General features: G+C 38.6%; 1 protein-coding gene across 1 annotated transcript in view; it reads left to right on the top strand.

Annotated features, from left to right (window-relative positions):
* Positions 1–22,401, top strand: part of LOC100675669 (zinc finger protein 846) — a 58,225-nt gene that overhangs the window by 14,984 nt on the left and 20,840 nt on the right. Inside the window, 2 exon segments of the mRNA XM_064280617.1 lie at positions 268–1,457; positions 5,669–5,670. Coding sequence (XP_064136687.1) covers positions 268–1,457; positions 5,669–5,670 — 1,192 coding nt within the window.

Below are 22,401 nucleotides of genomic sequence, written 5' to 3'. Positions count from 1 at the left end.
ACCTAATTTAATCAAAACAATTATCAGACATTCTAAGGAGCTCTGTGGAAATAAAAATATAACGCACACTCCCGCCCTTATAGTCAGCTTATTCAATGTAAAATAACCAAAAACGAAGATAGGAGGAACTCTGTACGTACGGTGAAATGGTAAAAACTTCAATCATTATAATGTTTCATTTATATAACAGTTGTGATGGGGGAGAAATTTTATTACTATAGTGAACTTGAGAAAGTCTTTAGTCATCATTTTTCTCTTAATCAACAGGAGAGCAGCAGTGCTGGAGAGAAACTGTATGACTCTAACCAATGTGGAAAAGCCTTTAGTGAACACTCAGGTCTTAGGACTCATATGAAAACCCGCGTTAGAGAGAAAATATCTCTGGATAATCGGAGTGGAAAAGACTTCAGAAAGAATTTTATTCATATTCTGCACAAGAAAATCCATGTTGGGGAGAAACTTGAGTTTTTTCAACATGAAAAAGTCTTCACTCAGCTTCCAAATCTTACTGGGCACAAGAAAACTCATACACAAGAGGAAATGTGTGAAGGCAAAGACCGTGGGAGAACCTTTGCTAATCAGTCATACCTTAAGGTACTTCTGAAATCTCACATTGGAGAAAAAGTTTATGCATGTAAGGAATGTGGGAAAACCTTCACTAATTCCTCTGACCTTATAGAACATATAAGAATTCACAGTGGAAAGAAGCCCTACATATGTATGGAATGTGGGAAAGCCTTTACTCGTTCTACAGGACTTACCTTACACATACAAATTCACAATGGAGAAAAACCATTTCAGTGTAAGGAATGTGGGAAAGCTTTCATTCATTCTTCATACCTTACAAAACACATAAGAATTCACAGTGGAGAGAAGCCTTATGTCTGTAGGAAATGTGGGAAAGCCTTTGCTCGGTCCTCAGGACTTAAGTTACACATCAGAACTCACACTGGAGAAAAACCATATGAATGTAAGGAATGTGGGAGAGCCTTCACTAGTTCCTCACACCTTACAGAACATACAAGAATTCACAGTGGAAAGAAGCCCTACATATGTCTGGAATGTGGGAAAGCCTTTACTCGATCCACAGGACTTATTTCACACATACAAATTCACAATGGAGAAAAACAATTTGAATGTAAAGAATGTGGGAAAACTTTCCTTCATTCCTCATACCTTACAAAACATATAAGAATTCACAGTGGAGAGAAGCCCTATTTATGTAAGGTATGTGGGAAGGCCTTCAATCGTTCCTCAGGACTTGTTTTACACACGCGAACACACACTGGAGAAAAACACTATGAATGTAAGGAATGTGGGAAGACCTTTAATAATTATTCAATGCTTAATGAACATGTAAGAACTCACACTGGAGAGAAGGCCTATGAATGTGAAGAACATGGGAAAGCATTTACTTGTTCCACACATCTTAACATGTACATGTGAACTCACACTGGGTAAAAGCATTGTAAGTGTAAGGAATGTTGAAAGCATTTAGATATTCCACATGTCTTAATATCTATATGTAAACCGAGATTGGAGAGAAACCCTATTAATGTAAGGAACGTGGGAAAACCACTTGATCTTCCACACTTGCTAAACATCTTAAGAACTAAGCCATGTGAAAAATTCTTGTAAGTATTCCTGAGACCTTAGTATACACATCTAAACTCATCTGAAAAAAGACCTTATGAAAGTAAAGGATGGCAGAAATCTTCACTCAGTTTTCACTTGTACATAATATGTAGGAACTTACCATGAACAGAAATGTCATTAATTCAAAGAATGTGGGAGAGCAGTACAGATGTGTAAGAACTTGAGAGAAACCTGGTTTTAAGACATGGGAAAGTCTGTTTTAAACATTTTACACCTAAAATTACAGCAAAAGCCTTACGAAGGTAAGAATGAGATAAAACCTTTATTTCATATACATTAATAGCACATGAGAACTAACACTAGAGAAATACCTCTGTACGTTACAAAAACAGTAAATCCTTTACGTAGTGCTCAGGATTAATATGCACATAAGGATACATACTGGTATAAAATTCTGTGAATGTGTGAAGGATAAAGGAAGACCTTTTTTAAGTATTCAACATTTAAGAACTCAAAATGTAAAGATGTCATATAAATGTAAGCAATTTAGGAAAACTTTCAGAAATTCCTTACAACTTAATGTACTTCAGAAAATGTATGAATGTAAAAAATACGAAAAATCCTTCAGGTGTTAGTGGATGAGAACTTGAAGTTGAGAGAATCTGTATGAAAGTAAGATATGGAAAAACTTTAGTTCTGCTTTATGTTGATATTCTTAGATGATCTCATGGAGAAAAATATTATGAATGTTAGCAATATGGAAATGCCCTTTTTTATCTTTAGTAATTTGCACTGGAGAGAAACTGGTTGTAGGGAATGTGGGAAATACTTCATCCATTCTTTAAATCTTAATGTACATGTGAAAGCCAATACTGGAAAGAAGCTGTATGAGTGTAATAATGTAGGAATGTTTTTAGTTAATTCACAGCCCTAAAAGGATGTGGACAGGGATGGATCATCCAATAGGCAAGGTAAGCACGGTGCTTACCTTACTTACCAGGTCATCTGTAGTGAACAATTTCACATTTTTTACCACGCCAGATACTCTGCTTTCTAGGTATAGCTGGCATCTCTCTCCCTCCCAACCCCACCGCACCTTCCTACAGAATCAAAGCCTCTCTTCAGATTTATGGTTCCTAACAGGGATGGATTACCTGGGAAGCAAAGTAAGCATGGGCTGACTGTATTTACTTATCTGTAGTGAACAACTTTGCATGGTTTTTACCATATGTGAAGTTGTTCACTACAGATTAGTAAGTAAGCACAAGTCAAGCCTGTGCTTACCCTGCTTATTGGATAATCCAGCCCTGAATGTGGAAAATACTCATTAGAAGGATGAACTATGAATGTTCAGGAATTTGGGGGAAGCTTTCAGGTACTGTTCTTTACTTACTGTACACAGAGAACTTGTATTGGAGGAGAAATCAAAAATAAATGACATGAAAATGAGAATGTCTTTCTGTGTGTCTTATCCTTAAGGGAAATATCTGGACTCTTAATTTCCTGTGGTAATTTTATGAAGTTTAATTGCTTTTAAAAGGCTTGAAGTAAACTTTTTAGTAAATTACATTTCATATAATGGTGTTTTCATTTTGGCTCAGCTCTAAACACTTTCTCATTTACATAATGTCTTAGATGAACTCTGGGTTATTAGGGAGTGTTTTATTTGGCAGTATGGTATCTTGTAAATGCTTTTTAGTACTGCTTTCTGATTTCTTTGTTAACAGGTCATGGAATGGTATGGTATTTTTTTGTTAACGGAAAAAATTTCTTTGGCCTTGTATGGCAAATAGGATACATAGAATCCAAGTTCATAGTTCTAAAAAATCCTATGTGTCAGCTTTGCTTGGGTTTATGGGAGGTTATAGCCCAACGTACTGACTAGCGAGAAGTAGAGAGAAATCATTGCTGTGAGTTCCTGGAAAGCTGTTGGACGTGGGACAGCCTCATCAGGCAGTTATACTTGACACTTCCCTCTTCTCTCCTGGAAATCAGAAATAGTTCATGGAGTTGGGATGGTAAGTTTTGTGCTCTGAGGACAAAAGCCACAGACAATTAGTTTAGCTTAAAAAAACAGTGATACTTCCGCCTGTGGTGTCTGCATCAGCCATTGGATTGTTTGTTTCTGAACTTTTTGCTACTTGAGAAAAATGGTCTTTATTGGGCTGAGGATATACATTTGTTGTGAGTAATCAGTGTATAAATGGCACTTAAATCTGTGAGATCAGATGCTTTTCCCTGAAGATAAATTCTAGGACACATAACTTTGGTGGTTGGGGACATGGGAGGAGTAGCAAATAAATTGAGAAGTAATGAGTGGCTCATGAGATAGGAAGAGAATTATGATTGGTATGTATGAATGTAAGGAAAGGAGCAGACAGTGATCAAGTGTACCAAATGGTGATTTGGTGAGTTAAATGAGAATTTGTGATTTGGTCATGAAAGTCATTGGGGACTCTTTTTTTAAAGCTGATTCTGTGCAGCAGGGTGGGAAAAGTTCTCCAATTGTTATAGATTCTGGAGGAAAGAGGATAGGATTTGGAGATAATAAAGATAGCCACTCTTGTTTGACATTAAAGTCTGTTCAACTTTGCATTGGTATTAGTTTTCTATTGCTGTTGTAACAAATTACCAGAAATATAATGGTGTAAAACAATAAACATATCTTAATGGTTCTTGAAGTCATAAATCTGAAATGGATTTCACTGGGCTAAAATCAAGGTGTTGGTAGAACTGCATTCCTTTCTGGAGGTTTTAGAGGAGAATCCATTTCCTTTTCCACCTTTTAGAAGTAGCCTACATTCCTTGGCTCATGGCCCCCTTCCTCCATACAACATCAATCCAAATCCTTGCCACCATCTCTTACTGTCTCCCTCTTTTAAGGATCCTTTTGATTTTGTTGGGCCCACCTGCATAATCCAGGTTAATCTCTCTATATTAAGGTCAGCTGATTATTGTTAGTGTGTGTTGCTGAGTTGATTTTGACTCATAGCAACCCCACAGGACAGAGTAGAGCTGCCCCGTACCGTTTTCTAGGCTGTAATCTTTACAAAAGCAGATTGCCATGTCTTTTTTCCTGTGGAGCAGCATGTGGGTTTGAACCGTGGATCTTTCCGTTAGCAGCCTAACCGTTATGTCAGCAGTGCTCCTTGGTCAGCTGATGAGCAATTTTAATCCCTTTTACAACCTTAATTCTTGGTGGTCATGTAATCTCACGTATTTGTGGGTTCCGGGTATTAGTATGTGGATATCTTTGGGGAGCTGCTATTCTGCCTACCATAATCATTCATATGTTTATGTACTTTTAAAATACTGTTATTTTCAACCTTTCTGGTTTTAGTTATTTTGAGTATGGACATTTAATAAGATTTTGAAGTCTAATTTGAAATGTCAGTTTACATGTTAAATCACATGTGCTCTGATACTAATGAAGTGTTATTTCTGCCACCTTATTCTGCTCATTCTATGTTTTTTTCCTATGCTTAAGAAATTCGGTAATTATAGCATACATACAGGGATAGGGTCACTGTGAGACAATCAATTTGATGGCATTGGGATTTTTTTTTTGTATACAGGAAATTATATGAAAATACATGGAAAAAAAAAACCCCAAACCCATTGCTGTCGAATCTTTTTGGAAGCAGATCACAAGGGCTTCTGCAGCGATGTTCATTGGGTTTGAACTGCCAACCTTTAGATTAGTTGAGGGCAAACTGTATGTGCCACCCAGGGACCTTTATGAAAATGCGTAAGTACTGTTAACAAAGAAAATACTGAGCCCCTAGATAAACTTTGCAGACCAAGAAATAGATTACTTGATCCATGAGTTTCTGTCCCATTGCATCACATTTTTCTATCCAAAAGGAATCTCTTTTGAACTTTGTTAGCTGTTTACCTTTCTACATAGCTTTTATATGTATATATCCCATTTTATATGTATCCCGTAATGAGGTATTACTCCTTATGTGATTTTAAAAACTATGAAAGTTACTGTTACTTATGTCTGCCTCTGTAATTTGTTTAATCTGTACATGTTCAACCTTATTATGTCATGACTATGTTTTTTCCAAAGTGGTTGTGAGATAGTATCTCATGGTGGTTTTAATTTGCCTTTCCCTGATCAGTGATGTTTGTGAACACTTGGAAATGCTTTCGCTGTTTTTTTTTTTTTTTAAAGAAATACCTGGTCATGTCTTTTTAACCTTTTTTTTAGGCTTTTGTTAGATAATGTGATAGACATCATTTGTGAATTACATGATTGCAGTATTTTCCATTTTGTGTTTTTACTTTGGTTATGGTATTTTAAGGAAAAGGATTTCATTTTGGCATAGATGATGTGATGGTTCAGATTGTCCACTTGGTGGGGCCATGATTCTAGGTGTTTATATGTGATACTGCCATGATAGAGTGTGCTTTGAGTAGCCAGTCAGTTCGAAGGGTGTTTCCTTGGAGGTGTGGCCTGCATCCAAATATAAGCAGATGTTCTGGCTTTTTTGCTCACTCTGGATCCTGCAGCTGCTTCCTCTTTGTCTGACCTCCAGCTCTTGGGACTTGAGCTACCAGCTTATCTGTAGACCTTAGGATTCGTCCATCTTCACAGCCTAAGGGCGGGAGCCCTGCTCACCAACCTGCTGATCTTGGGTTCGCCAGCCCTTGGCTAAGCGAATTGAGAGAAGCCTCTATCCCGATCCATGGACTTGGGACATCCCAGCCTCTACCATTGCATGAGCCGTTTTCTTGATATAAATCTCTCTATATATTTACATGCTTTACTGGTTTTGCTTCTCTGGAGAACCCAGCCTAAGACATTTCTGGTGTAGTAAGTAGAGGAGAGATACACCAAATCTTAACAGGGAAGATATTATTAGATCAATATGCTAAAGGTATTATACTAAAAGAAATAAATTGGTGTTACGGAAATATCAATCCTTTACCCTCATCCACTGTCATGTATTGAATTGTGTCCCCCCAAAATATCTGTCAGCTTGGCATGATTCCCTTGTATGGTTCTATGTCTACCATTTTACCATCTGATATGATTTCCCTGTGTGTTGCAAATCCTATAATAAGGTGGATTAGTGGCAGTTATACTGATGAGATCTACAAGATTAGATAGTGTCTTAAACCAATCTCTTTTCAGATGTAAAGGAGAGAAGTAAGCAGAGAGACAAAAGAACCTCATACCATAAAGAAAGCAGTGCCATGAGCAGAGCACATCCTTTGGACCTGAGGTTGAGATGCTCCCAGACCATGGGAAGACTGAAGATGAGGACTTTGCTCCAGAGCCAACAAAGACAGCCTTCCCCTGGAGCTGGTGCCCTGAATTAGGACTTCTAGCTTACTGGACTGTGAGAATAAACTTCTCTTTGTTAAAGCCATCCACTTGTGGTATTTCTGTTATAGCAGCACAGGATGACTAAAACACCTGGGTAGAGGTTACATTATGATTACTACTTTTTGCTGTTTGTTGTAATTTAATAAAGTAAGTTTATAAAAATGAACTTTATCAAGTTAAAAGAGAACAGCAAAATGAACATAATGAATAAAAATATAAGCAGAACTAATTAGAAAAAGAGAACTCAATACCAAAAGGTAGTTGTTACAGATTGAATTTTGTTGCCTCAAAAGATACACTCAAGTCCTAACCTTTACATCTGTGAATGTGAACTTGTTTGAAATAGAGTTTTTCTTTTGTTACCACTTTAGTTAATGAGGTCATACTGGAGTAGGGCAGGTCCTAATCCCTCCTGAGTGGTGGTTTATTAAGAGAAAGAACAGACATGGAGACAGTCCCACATAGGGAGAAGGTGTCTTGTGAACATACATCTACAAGCAGCAAAGGAATGCTATGGACTGAAGGCAACTCCTAGAAGCTAGGAGAGAGGCATGGAACCATGTCTTTTCACACCCCTCAGAAGGAATCAACATAGCGATACCCTGATTTGGACTTCTAACCTCCAGAACTAAGAATAAATTTCTGTTCTTTAAAGCCACCCACTTTGTAGTATGTTGTTACTGCAGCCATAAGAAACCAAGACAATAGTTCTCTCGAGACCCATTACCATCGAGTCCATTCCAATTCATAGTGACCCTACAGAACAAAGTAGAACTGCCCCCACAGGGTTTCCAAGGCTGTAGTCTTTACAGAAGCAGACTGCCACATCTTTCTCCTGTTGGGTGGTTGGTGGGTTAGCAACCAAGCTGTTAACTACTGTGCCACCAGGGCTCTTTGGTTCTCTGAGAAAACCCACAAAATAATTAAATATTGGGCAGAGTCATACTTGGCACTGCCTCCTCCACTTTTTCTGCCCTTTACTAGGAGCAAGGAGCAGAGGCCCAGAACAATTAGTATTTCCAAACTGAGATCCTTTTGAGGATAACCAGTGTTTGAAATGTATTTTGAGTTTTTTTTGGTAGAACTATGACATTCTGGTTCTCATGCTTTGCAGTCAAAAGTAAAATATATTTTAAGCAAGCCAGTTATTTCTTAAGTTCTATGATATATATATAATTTTTGCCATTATCCTGTCCCAGAATAAGTGTATCAGTCTGTCTGGCACTCATCTTTTCACCTGCCTAATGTTTTCTTTCCCCATAAAACTTACTTGGAACTGATGTATCAATGTGGAATTCCTAATTCTGCTGCTCTGTCCTCAGCATATATCTCATTTCCTGACACGAAGCTCCTTCCTATTTGATAAATGAGTGAATGAAAGAGTCAGAGGTAAGCTCTGACTGGAGGCAAGCTTGCCTACATGGCTTCACAGCATAGAGAGCTCAAGGACACCTGAAATTAATAAAATATTTCATTTTTCTCGCCTCCATAATGCCCAGCATAGCTCTACACTGGCTTCTGATCATGATGGGGAATAACCATTGGCGACTGAGCTTTTGAGCCAGGCTGACATGCCTTCAGATCCTGGCTTATCACTTCCTAGCTAGTTAACTTTGGGTCATTTACTAATCCTATCAGAATCTAGGTTTCTTCAGCTACTAAATGATGGTAATAACATCCAAATTTAGAGGGTTACTAGGATAATTAAATGAACTTCTATGTGTAGAATTCCTAACTGATGCTCTAAATAACCACTGTTAATAATATTCATGTGGTGCAGTGCTATAGGTTTTAACGGTCTTTGCATGTGTAACTTCTGCAATTCTTCAAAGGTGCCATCCTGTGGGTTCTGACTCATACCCCATGTATAACAGAATGAAATGTTGCTGGGTCCTACGCCATCCTCACAGTTGTTGCTATTTTTGAGCCCATTGTTGGAGCCACTGTGTCAATCCATCTTGTTGAGGGTCTTCCTCTATTTTGCTGACCCTCTACTTTGCCAAGCTTGATTTCCTTCTCTAAAGATTGGTCTCTCTTGACAACATGTTCAAAGTACAAAGTACAAAGTACAAAGACATCCTCATTTCTAAGGATCATTCTGGCTGTAATTCCTCCAAGACAAGTGTGTTCATTGTTCTTGCAGACCATGGTATATTCAGTATTTGTCAACACCATAATTCAAATGTTTCAATTCTCCTTAGGTCTTTTTTTTTTTCATTGTCCAGCTTTTGCTTGCATATGAGGTGATTGAGAATACCATAGCTTGGGTCAAGCACACTTAATCCTCAAAATGATATCTTTGTTTTTTAAGATTTTAAAGAGATCTTTTGCAGCAGATTTGCCCTATGTAGTATGTCATTTGATTTTTTAACTGCTGCTTCCATGGCCATTGATTGTTGATCTAAGTAAAATGAAATCCTTGACAACTTCAAGGTCTTCTGCAGAGACATGGGCAGTGAATGATATCTGATGACTAAGGAGAAATGACTGCTGCTTAATGATTGCTGTTACAAGACAGGATTCCAGACACCACGGTACCAAGAAAAATCAAGATCAACCTATCCACCTGTGTTTAGAAATTTCCCTGAAGGAGCCTTGAAAGCAAGAAAAGGACTGTTCAGGAAAATTTTCCTATCAGTCTCACAGGATTACACCCATATATTTGTCCCATGTGTGTGGCAGTTTCCTGCTCCTTTTCAGACTCTGCTTTAGGTAGCTCCTGAACAACAGGAAGGTCTAGTAGGACTGAGCAGTTATGCTGCTGGGCATTTAGGAGGGGCTGAAGTGGGCCAGAACATGCTGTGGTCAAAGTCAGTTTCCTAGGAGTTGGGTCAGAGCGGGAGTGTGCATGTTCAAGGGGTTAGATGCTGCATAATCATAATTAATGGGCATTATCATCTAAACAGCTACCAGTCTCTGGACTTTCATTTTCTTGTAAATAATCAGAGGTTTTTAATCTCTTCATTGTGTGTAGGAAAGCCTGTAGTTCCCTTTCCTAACTCCATTTAGAATGAGCTGCTGTAATAGTTTGTGGCAGCAGAGTTTGTGTGTGTTCCACGTATGTAAGTGTGGGAATTGTACATAAGCCTGGATTCTCATTCCTTCTTTCTTCTCCCTGTGGTCTTTCTTTTTGGGATTCCCAACTGTCCTCATGAATGGAAAGTGGGAGAAAAGAATCATGGCTAAGTTGTTGATAAATTGTGTTTTGGAAATCTTCGAATTGAAGCACACACTGGTTTCAACCAGGCAGACATGAGAGTAACGATCTTTGCATTTCACTACTTTGTTTTCTCTGTGGAAAAAAAGCTTTTGCATTTCTTAAATGTGGAATAATGTTTAGCATAGTTTCAGGGGTGAGACATCTCCAAAGCATTTTTGGGTACACCTGGAGACAGTCTGTATTTTTGACCCTTCAGAAAAAAAACCGTGTTTATTAGAAAGCAGGAATGATTATTTTGTTGTTTCTAGAGTTACATTCGCTCATCTTCAGCATCCCTGAAGACCAAAGTGCAGGTCCCTGTTTCATAGTTTGTTGTACCTTGCACATCCTCTTACATCATGTATCTTTCCCTCTGAGCAGGGCATCAAATACATCAAATATACAGACCCAGTTGGAATGAGAAGAACTGAACACGTTGGAGAGAGGCAGGTAGCAAACGTAAGAATCTATGAAAGGGTCAGTATGTTGGGAAATGTAAGTGAGAAAACTTTTAAAGCTCTACTACTGGTCACAGAGCATAGTGATTCAGGGTACAGATTCTGGGGCCATACTGCCAGAGTACAAGTCTTAGTTCTGCCACTTGCTGGCTGTGTAATATTCAACAAGTTGCACTGCCTCTCTATGCCTCCGTTTTTCCTTCTGTAAACTGGGGGTAATTTTTAGAACAGTAACAATAACCTATCTGATTTGAAATTGAAAGTATGAAATTAGTGCATGACAGAGCACTTAGAATATTCAGTGACATTTAGTAAGACTAAATACGTCCTAGCTAATGCTATTTTAAAAGAAAACTTATTTGGATGCAAATATTCTAAATAAAATATTACTAAAATTAGTCCAGCTATGAAGCAAAAGTACACTAGGATCAGGTTTATTCCATGATTACAAAGGTGGTTTATTATCAGGAACTCTCTAAAATCAATTGATTACATCAATAAATTAAGGGAGAAAGAAAAAAGGAAGCCAAAAAGGTATCTGATAAAATCCTGTTCGTTCCTAATTTTATAAAGTAAATGAGCAAGAAAAACAAATAAAAGGCATCCAGATTGCCAGAGAAGAAATTAAACTGTCGCTATTAGCAGATGACATGATCTGGTACAGAAAATCCTAAGGAATCCACTAAAAAAACTATTAGAACTAATCAGTGAGTTCAGCAAGATGACAGATGCAAGATCAATATACGAAAACCAGTTGTATGTGTATACTAGCAATGAACAATCCAAAATGAAGTTAAGAAAGCAATTCTGTTTTCAGTAGTATCAAAAAGAATAAAATACTTGGGAATAAATTTAACAAAAGTGCAAGACTTAAACCTGAAAAATACAAAACACTAACCCAAATGAATGGTAAGACTTTCCTGGAAGACAATATTGTTAAGATGTCAATATCATCAAACTGAACTACAGCTTAAACACAATCCATATAAAATCTCACCCGGTTTCTTGGCAGAAATTGACAAGGTAATCATACAATTCATATAGAAGTGCCGGAGACATAGAATAACAAAAACAATCATAAAAAAGAAGAATAAAATTGGAGGACTTGCACTTTCCTATTTCAGAACTTACTGCAGAATTCTAGTGATAAAGACAATGTGATACTGGCTTACAGACAGATATACAGATCAATGGAATGGCACTGAAAGTCTAGAAATAAGCCGTCACATACATGGTCAAGCATTTCTGACAAGGGTGCCAGGAGAACTCACTGGGGAAAGAAAACAGTCTTTTCAACTAATGGGGCCAATCAGTTTGATCTCCAAATGTAAAAGAATGAAGGTGGACCTCTATCTCATGCCATATACGAAAATTAAATGGATCAAAGACCTAAATATAAGAGCTAAAATTATAAAACTCTTGGAAAAAAATATAGGGGTAAATCTTCATGACATTGGATTTGACATTGGTTTCTTATATATGGTAACTAAAGACAAACAACCAAAGGAAAAATAGTTAATTGGATGTTATCAATATTAAAAACTTTTATGCTTTGAAGGACACTATCAAGAAAGTGAGAAGACAAACCAAAGAATGGGAAAAAGAATTTGCAAATTATGTATCTGATAAGCGACTTGTATCCAGAACATATAGAGGACACTTAAACCTCAATAACAAAAAAACAAAAGCCTAATTTAAAAATGAGCAAAGGATTTGAACAAACGTTTCTCCAAAGAAGACATATACATGGCCAGTAAGCACATGAAAAGATGGTCAACATCATTAGTCTTTAAAACTACGAGATACTGCTTTCTCCCAAGAGCTGGTGGGTTCAAACCACTGACCTTCTGGTTAGCAGCTGAGTACTTAACCACCGGGGCACCAGGGCTCCTTTCACACCCACTAGGATAGCTAAAATCAAGAAGTCAGATAATAACAAGTGTTGACAAGGATGTGGAGAAACTGGAATCCGCATACATTGCCAATGGGATTATAAAATGTTGCAGCCACTTTGGAAAAACAGTCTTTTAGCTCCTTAATCGGTTGAATATATGGTTACCATGTAACTCAGCAATTCTATGCATATATATATACACACACACAAACACAAAAGGAGACATATGTCTTCACAAAAGCCTGTACATGTCTGTTCATAACAGCACTATTCAGAATACCCAGAAAGTTTGGAATCAACCCCAAATGTCCATCAACTGATAGATAAACAAAATGTAGTATACCCATACAACGGAATATCATTCGTCAATGAAAATCAGTGTTATATGCTATAACATGGATGAACCTTGAAAAACTTTATGCTAAGTGAAATAAGCCATTCACTAAAGGCCACATATTGTATAGTTCCATTTTATACACAATGTCCAGAATAGGCAAATCTATAGAGACAGAAAGTAGATTTGTGGTAATGCAGTGTTTAAGGGAGGGGTGGGGAATGAGGGGGGCTGACAGCTAAAGAGTTCTTTTGGGTGTGATGAAAATGTTATAAAATTGATTGTAGTGAAGGTCGCACAACTCTGGGAATGCACTAAAAACCACTGATTTATAAACTTTAAATGGATGAATTGTGTCATATGTGAATTATGTCTCAATATAACTCTTACCCCCCAAAAAAGAAAATGATGATAGCATGTACATCATTTGGTGGTTGTGACCATAAAAAATTTGTCTATGAAGTACTTAATAGTAAGATGCAACAAATACTAGCTGTCATTATATTTTTACTACTAGACAGAATATGAAACTGTCCTACAATAACTATTTGTATTATGATTAATGTAAAACTGAGAGATTGGAAGAAAAGAGACAACTTGAGCTGGGAATAGACTGAATGACATGTGGTCGAATCTAGTAATCCAATATGGCGACTAAGCAGTGATGTTTTATAAGGGGGAAACAAAGGACCTGAAGTACTTGATTGGTATTTATAAACTTAAATCATTGAAACACATCACTTGACTGGTAATTACAGGCTCAGATCATTGAAAGACATTAATTGATAGTAGACCTTTTTAAGGTGGGACTTCCTATGACAGGAACTCGTAAGGCAGGACTTCCTGTATTGCATCCTTTGAAGCTTAAGGGGATTGGCTTAAAAGAATATATATATCTTTCTTAGACTGGTTACAGTGTGGTAATTACAAGGGTGTGTGTGTGGGGGGGGTGTCCTCAGTGTAGTCACATCATCATTACCAGCATTCTTAGAAACAGCATGGAAAATTGTTGCTAGGGTGGAAACGGAACTAGTCACAGAAGAGTTGCACTCAAACCTCAAGTCGGCTACTTCAGATCTCAGGTACCTCAAGTTTTACAATTCCCTTACAGGAAGCCATCATAGTCAAAACAGTATGATACTGATATTGGCATAGGTAAACATATTTCTGGCACACAAGAGTCTAGAAACTGATAGGCGTATACGTAGGAGTTTATAATTTAATAAAGGTAGAATTTCAAATCAGTAGGTAAATCATAGTTTATGAATAAGTGGTGCTAAAACAATGGGCCATCTTTTTGGAGAAAAAAAAATTAGACCCACAACTCCACACCACATGCCAAAATACATTCCTGAGGATTAAAGATTTAAATGTTTTTAGAAAGTAATTTTAGAATAATATTAAATATTTATATAACTTAGAGCTTGAGGAGACTTTTAAAAGCAAGGTAGGAAACCCAGAAGCTATTTTTTAAAAAAAACTCATTTGCCTACATAAAAATTAAGGATTTTGTACAGGAAAAGACAAGTTAATGTGTTGTTTTTAGATGCCGTCAAGTTGGTTTTCCCTCGTAGCTACCCTATGTATTACAGAACGAAACACTGCCCAGTCCTGCGCCATCCTCATAATCTTTGTCATGCTTAAGCCCACTGTTGCAGCCACTGTTGTCAGTCCATCTCACTGAGGGTCTTCCTCTTTTTCACTGACCCTGAAGTTTACCAAGCATGATGTCCTTCTCCAGAGGCTGATCCCTCCTGACATGTCCAAATTATTTAAGACTTGTCTTACCATCCTTGCTTCTAAGGAGCATTCCGGTTGTGCTTGTTCCAAGACAGATTTGCTCGTTCTTTTGGCAGTCCATGGCACATTCAATATTCTTCACCAACACTACAATTCAAAGGCATCAATTCTTCTTCAGTCTTCCTTATTCACTGTCCAGCTTTCGCACGCATAAGATACGACTGAAAACACCATGGCTTGAGTCAAGTGCACCTCAGTCTTCAGGGTGACATCTTTGCTTTTCAACGCTTTAAAGAGGTCTTTCGCAGGAGATTTCCCAATGCAATGCGTCTCTTGGTTTCTTGACTGCTGCTTTCAGGGGTGTTGACTGTGGATCCAAGTAGAATGAAATTCTTGACAACTTCAATCTTTTCTCAGTTTATCATGATGTTGGTCATTGGTCCAGTTGTGAGGATTTTTGTTTTAATGTTGAGGTGTAATCCATACAGAAGGCTGTGGTCTTTGCTCTTCATCAGTAAGTGCTTCAAGACCTCTTCACTTTCAGCAAGCAAGGTCGTGTCACCTGCATAACACAGTTTGTTGATGAATCTTCCTCCAGTCCTGATGCCCCATTCTTTTTCATATAGTCCAGCCTCTCAGATTATCTGCTCAGCATACAGACTGAACAGGAATGGTGAATGAATACAACCCAGACACACATCTTTCCTGACTTTAAATCACTCAGTATCCCCATGTTCTGTCCAAATGACTGCTTCTTGATATATGTACAGGTTCCTCATGAGCACAATTAAGTGTTCTGAAATTTACATTTTTTGCAATGTTATCCATAATTTGTTATGATCCACACAGTTGAATGGCTTTGCACAGTCAATAAAACACAGGTAAACATCTTTCTAGTATTCTCTGCTTTCAGCCAGGATTGAACTGACATCAGCAACGATATCCCTGGTTCCACGTCCTCTTCTGAATCTGGCTTGAGTTTCTGGCAGTTCCCTGTCAATATACTGCTGCAGCCCCTTTTGAATGATCTTCAACAAAATTTTACTTGCATGTGATATTAATGATATTGTCTGATCATTTCCATATTCGGTTGGATCACCTTTCTTGGGAATAGGCATAAAGATGAACCTCTTCCAGTCAGCTAGCCAGGTAGTTGTCTTCCCAATCTCCTGGCATAGGCGAGTGAGCGCTTCTAGCGCTGCATCCCTTTGTTGAAATATCTCAATTGATATTCTGATATTGGTTTTTGCTAATGCCTTCAGTGCGGCTTGGACCTCTTCCTTCAATAACATTGATTCCTGATCCCATGCTACCTCCTGAAATGGCTGAACGTCGCCCAGTTCTTTTTGGTATAATGACTCTGTGTATCCCTTCCATGCTCTTTTGATGCTTCCTGCATCTTTTAATATTTCCCCCGTGGAATCCTTCACTATTGCAACTCGAGGCTTGAATTTTTTCTTCAGTTCTTTCAGCTTGAGAAATGCTGAGTGTGTTCTTGCCTTTTGGTTTTCTATCTCCAGCTCTTTGCACATGTCATTATAATACTTTGTCTTCTCAAGCTGCCCTTTGAAATCTTCTGTTCAGCTCTTTTACTTCATCATTTCTTTTTGTTTTAGCTGTTCAACGTTCAAGAGCAAGTTTCAGCATCTCTTCTGACAGCCATTTTGGTCTTTTCTGTCTTTCCTGTCTTGTCTTCTTGCTTTCTTTATGTATGATGTCCTGGATGTCATTACCCAACTCGTCTGGTATTCAGTCATTAGTGTTCAATGCATCAAATTTATTCCTGAGATAGTTTCTAAATTCAGGTGGGATATACTCATGGTCATACTTTGGCCCTCCTGGAATTGTTCTAATTTTGTTAAGCTTCAATTTGAACTTGCATATGAGCAATTGATGGTCTGTTCCGCGGTTGGCCCCTGGCCTTGTACAGACTGATGATATCAAGCCTTTCCATCATCTCTTTCCACAGATGTAGTCTATTTGATTCCTGTGTATTCCATCTTGCGAGGTCCACGTGAATAGTCACTATTTTTTGTTGGTGAAAAATGGTATTTGCAATGGAGAAGTCATTGGTCTTGCAAAATTCCCTCATGTGATCTCCATCATTGTGTCTATCACCAAGTCCATATTTTCCAACTACAGATCCTTCTTCTTTGTTGCTAACTTTTGCATTCCAATCACCAGTAATTATGAATGCATCTTGATTGCACGTTTGATCAATTTCAACTGTAGAAGTTGGTAAAAACTTCAATTTCATCATCTTTGGCCTTAGTGGTTGGCGTGTAAATTTGAAACATAGTTGTATTAGCTGGTCTTCCTTGTAGACATATGGATATTATTGTATCATTGACAGCGCTGTATTTCAGGAAAGATCTTGAAATGTTCTTTTTGACGATGAATACAATGCCATTCTTCTTCAAGTTGTTATTTCTGTAGGCCATATGATTATCTAATTCAAAATGGCCAATACCAGTGCATTTCAGCTCACTAGGATATCGATGTTTATGTGTTCCATTTCATTTTTGATGATTTCCAATTTTCCAGATTCATACTTCATACATTCCATGTTCTGATAATTAGTGGATGTTTGCCCCGGTTTCTTCTCATTTTGGGTTGTGCCACCTCAGCAAATGAAGGTGCCGAAAGCTTGAGTCTGTCCACATCATCAAGGTTGACTCCACTTTGAGGAGGCAGCTTTTCCCCAGTTGTCTTTTGAGTGTCTTCCAATTTGAGGGGCTCAACTTCCTACACTATATCAGACAGTGTTCTGCTGCTATTCATGAAGTTTTCACTGGCTCATTCTTTTCAGACGTAGACTGCCAGGTCCTTCTTCGTAGTCTTAGTCTGGAAGCTCAGCCAAAACCTGTCCACCGTGGTGACTCTGCTGGTACTTGAATATATTGATGGCATTGCTTCCAGCATCATAGCAACAGGCAAGCCCCCACAGTATGACAAACTGATAGATGAGATCAATTCAGCAGATTCATAAAAAAAATTTTGATTATATAAACAATTATTGAAATAATGTCTTAGTAAATCAGGACTAAAAATGAACTTTATTAACTCCATAAGGTCACCTGGTGAAAACTACAGCAAACATGATTTCCTGGGAAACTTTAGAACCATTACTAAATAAATGAAGAATTCCTGGTATCACTGCTGTTTTACAATTGTGCTAGCAAACTTCTAAAACTGAGGCACTTGTCATAATAAAACGGCTGGCATAAGGTCTGAATTAAAACTCCATTTTGTTATAAGCTTCTGCTTCTACATTCCTGAGAATGTAACTTTGACTTCTTCCCATTCATATGCATATGGCCTTGGGCTTGTGGCTGGGTGGAACTAGGGGACCCTGTCCCCTGATCGATCATCTGGCTTAAGGAGCTTGGCTTTTGTCCCATGCCACTCTTAGCAAATAAGTGTAGGGACCAGGAAGGCGGTTTAGCCAATCTTAGTAAATGAGGGTTGGGGTCAGGAATGTGACTCTAGAAGGAGATGTTTACTCAAGATGTTCCAGTAAGAAGGTAGATGAAAATAGGATTGTTGGTGATGTGCCTACCTTATGGGTACCACCACGAACTCCCCTTAGCCATCTGAGCTCTAAAAGCACACCTCTCCCTCCATACTTTGGAGCAACTTTGTATTATTTTCAGGGTTGCTGCCCAATTTGCAAATTGTTTTATTCCTCAATAAATCTCTTTACTCTTACTGTCTTAGTTTTAGTACTGCTATAACAGAAATACCACAAGTGGATGCCTTCAAGAAACAGAAGTTTATTCTCTCACAGTCTAGTAGGTTAGAAGCCTAAATTCAGGGCGTCAGCCCAGGGGAAGGCTTTCGTTCTCTTTCAGCTCTGGAGGAAGGTCCTCATCATCAATCTTCCCCTGGACTAGGATATTCTCAGTATAGGGACCCCAGGTCCAAAGGACACACTCTGCTCCTCGCACTACTTTCTTGGTGGTATGAGGTCCCCCGTCTCTCTGCCTGTTCCTCTCTATATCTCAAAAGAGACTGACTTAAGGTATAATCTAATCCTGTAGATTGAGTTCTGCCTCATTAACATAACTGCATCTAATCCTGCCTCATTAACATGATAGAGATAGGATTTACAACACATAGGAAAATCACATCAGAGGACAAAATGGTGGACAGTTACACAATACTGGGAATCATGGCCTCGCCAAGTTGACACACCTTTTTGGGGGGCACATTCAATCCATAATGCTTATTTTAACAGAGTATGTGTTCTTACTCTTCAACAGAATCTAGTATGGGAGGTCCTGGCCTATATAGTAAGATCAGTAATGAGGAATACATATTTGAAGGAAAAAAAATTCAACGAAGAAAATATTATTACATTGAAAACCCAAAGGGATCAGCTATTAAGAATTCAGCATGACTTCCAGATAAGTTTTAAATAGCAAAAAGCGATAAGAAAATAAAAAGGGAAACTAAAGGCCTAAAAATGTGATTGAAAGAATGGAGGTGTCACATCTTGCTGGGATTGGTAGGCTTGTCAACATTGGAGAATCTTTTTAAGGGCTCTGGGCAGGTGGAGGAGAGGTACGTTAAGAGAAACATTTGATGAGCATCTTCTGGGGCTGAACTCAAGTCTCCACCCTCAGCCTAGCCCATCATGTCCGTTCTGCCATCCGATTTAGAAAATAATATTGGAATCATTATTCCCTGTCCTTGAATATAGCGGATGTGACCCAGCTGGAGCTGGGCCCACAAGGGCTCACAAGGACACATCAAACTGGGCCCTGAGGTATAAAGACAATAGCTAACATAATCTTGGAAATATCTTTTAGTGAACTTTTCACATAAATCATCAAACAGAGCACAAAAGACTTCCCACTCTTATCTCTATTAGCATTTAGTGAACAGAAAATTTTTTGGACCAGTGAAGGCCCTCTTGATTGTTGTTTCTGAAAACTGTACCAGTGATTGTTAAGAAAGACGATTCAAAATGCAGGATCACTCTTTCTAGCCAATCTGTGAAAACGTGAAGCTTTCAGTGGTTTTGCCCATTTTATAATGTTGATATATACTTACGATTCTGTAACCTTCCTCTGCTGTGGCAGACATGGCTGTGGCAGCACGCTTGTCCACTTCCTACTTTTGCCTCTTTGAATATATATCAAATAAAACTTTATTTTTGCTTTACTAAACTTTGTGACATTTTTACTCTACAACACATCCATGGCATGCGCTGGACCACGTCACACCTCTAATCACCTCCCAAGGCTCATTCCGTTCTGCCCATAGTCGCACCTTTGCCTTACTCAGCCAAGGCCGGCTCTCAGCCACGTCCGGGTTTTTTCTACCACCAGCTCTGGCGCTGAGCTGACTCTAGGGCCCACCTCCGCTCCTGCGCGTGGGTAGAAGAGTTTCTCTGCCGGAGGCGGTTTAACGCCGCTGACTCACTGGCAGAGCCCCGCAGGTCTGCCCAACCCAGCCCGAAGTTGGAGGCGGAAGTGCGCGTTGGTGGTTGGGAGCCGTCTTCCGGTAGAGCCTCTTCGGATATGAGCGCCGTCGCTATTCCGTCATCGTCCAGCGAGGCCTGGCTCCGGAGAAGTCCGCGTGATGAGGAGGGCCAGTATGTGGAAGGGGCGGTGACGAAGGGCGGGTCCGGCCTCGGCCGCCGGGGGGTTTCCTTGGAGAGTCCCGCCTCAGTCTGCAGTTCCTACAGTCACCGCAAGCTCCCCGAGAGGAGGTGGCTCGGGAAATGCAGGCAGGGCGCGTTGGTCAGGGTTTTTCATTTATTGTCCTCCCTTCAAAAGCCTCTAAGGCAACTTTTGTGGCCTTTCTTGTAAAGGAAAAGCTGCTCCGCCGTTTGAGTCACGGTGACTCCGGCCCCAGCGTCCTCCTATCCCCAGGAACCTACCGATTCCGGCGTGTTCCGGTGAGCACTGGGTGAAAATTGTTTCAAGGGGCCTCTTTCATTTCTTATGCAGAAAGAATCTGAAAATTTGGCTTTGGGCATCATCATTCGTTCAGGTAGAAAAGATTTTTCAAAATGTGTTTAGAGAGTGTATATTTTTGCGTATAAACATAGGTAGACCACAAGTCTTTCTACTAAAGGACGAAAGCCATCGGCTCTTCTCTTCATCTGAACGTCTTAGATCTGTACATCCCTACAGAGCCTCAAAACGGGGGCCTCCAAGAAGAAAGGATGGAGGCTTTATTATTCTAGTAGTAGAAATTAGAATTGAATTTACCATAAACAGGATATTTTGACTAAGTGTATTTTCTCTCACATTTTTCTTTTGGAAAAGTTCTGTCTCAAAGAAAATTTGACATCCATACAGAGAACACCCATTGTAGTAGATTCATCAAATGTTAACATTTTGCACATTTTGTTCTTTCTCCCCAGATATATAAATACATTTTATGGTGAACAATTTCATAGTAAGTTGAAAATAAATTGCAGATGTAACACGACCTTTAAATGTTCCTCCTAAGGATTAGGACATTGACCGATTAAAGCAAAATACCATTATTTCACCCAAGAAAATTAAAAATAATTCAGTTATGCCATCTAATACCTAGTCCATCTAATAATTAAAATTCTCCCAAAAGAAGCCTTTTGAATGTTTTTGGATCCAGGATCCAATCAAGGTTCATATATTGCAATTGGTTGTGTTTTTTAGTCTCTTTTAACCAAGAGCAATGTATATTATTCCTGTCAGTTATAATGGCTTTCTGAAAAGTCACATATTCTTTTCGGTTACATATCTGGTATTTCTGATCATATTCTCATTTGTGTTTACGTTGTTTCTCCATTTCTTGTGTTTCCTGTACACTGGTAATTGGGTCCCGAGGAGGGAGTTAGTAAACTTTTTTTTTCTGAAAAGGGCCAGGTAGTAAATTCATAGACAAAAGTAAATAAATGGGCGTGGATGTGTTCCAATAAACTTTATTTACACAAACAGGTTCAGGAGCCAGAATTTGCCAACTCCTCGTTTAGAGGGTTCAAAAGATCTTTTGCAGAATATTTTGTAGGTGATGTTGTGTACTTCAAATTGCGTCCCACCAGGGGGGCATAAATTATATTGTCCCTCTATTGGTCACGCTAAGTTTGATTACTTGGTAAAGATAGTGGTTACCAGAACACTCTTTCTTAAAGATAGGCCATTCCTTTTGAGTTGGAAAGTAATTTGTGGGATGATATTTTGACACTCAGAATATCTTGTTTTCCAACAATCTTTTTACCAATGGTTTTAACATTCATGAGTAGCCTGCAGTGAATAAACTTAGTACAGTAGTCCCCTCTTATCCACGGTTTCTCTTTCTGCAGTAGCAGTTACTTATGGTCCACAAATATTAAATGGAAAATTTTAGAAATAAACAATTCATAAATTTTAATTTGTACCCCGTTCTAAGTAGCATGATGAAATTTTCCGCTGTCCCACACCGTACCTCCCAGGATGTGAGTTATTGGTACTATCCATGGTTACAAGGCATCTGCTGGGGGTCCTGGAACCCCTGTGGGTAAGGGGGCACTACTGTACATGTTTCACATTTGTGGAGGAAATTTTATGTGGAATTTCTAGTTCAAAGGGCAAATGTGTATGTAATTTTGCTGGATACTATACATCTCCTTTCATAGGTCTTGTACCAGTTATCACTTTCTGACTCTACTTTTTCTAAGCATATTTAAAAATTATTCTGGAGAAAAATAAGGAAGAAATTTTAGTTTTAACTGTAAGGCACTTGTGCTCAAAAAGAGTATCTTCTTCACTTTCATCCTGAGTAAGAATATTTGAATACATTTTCCGAAGTAGAGTGTTTTGATTTTCATTGTATAGTGGGCAGACATTTTATGCAAGTTTTACATTTAAC

The sequence above is a fragment of the Loxodonta africana genome, chromosome 3 (assembly GCF_030014295.1).
Source record: "Loxodonta africana isolate mLoxAfr1 chromosome 3, mLoxAfr1.hap2, whole genome shotgun sequence".
Classification (NCBI taxonomy): Eukaryota; Metazoa; Chordata; class Mammalia; order Proboscidea; family Elephantidae; genus Loxodonta; species Loxodonta africana.
Note: the sequence above shows the minus strand (reverse complement) of the source record. Positions and strands in the feature narration are given on the sequence as shown.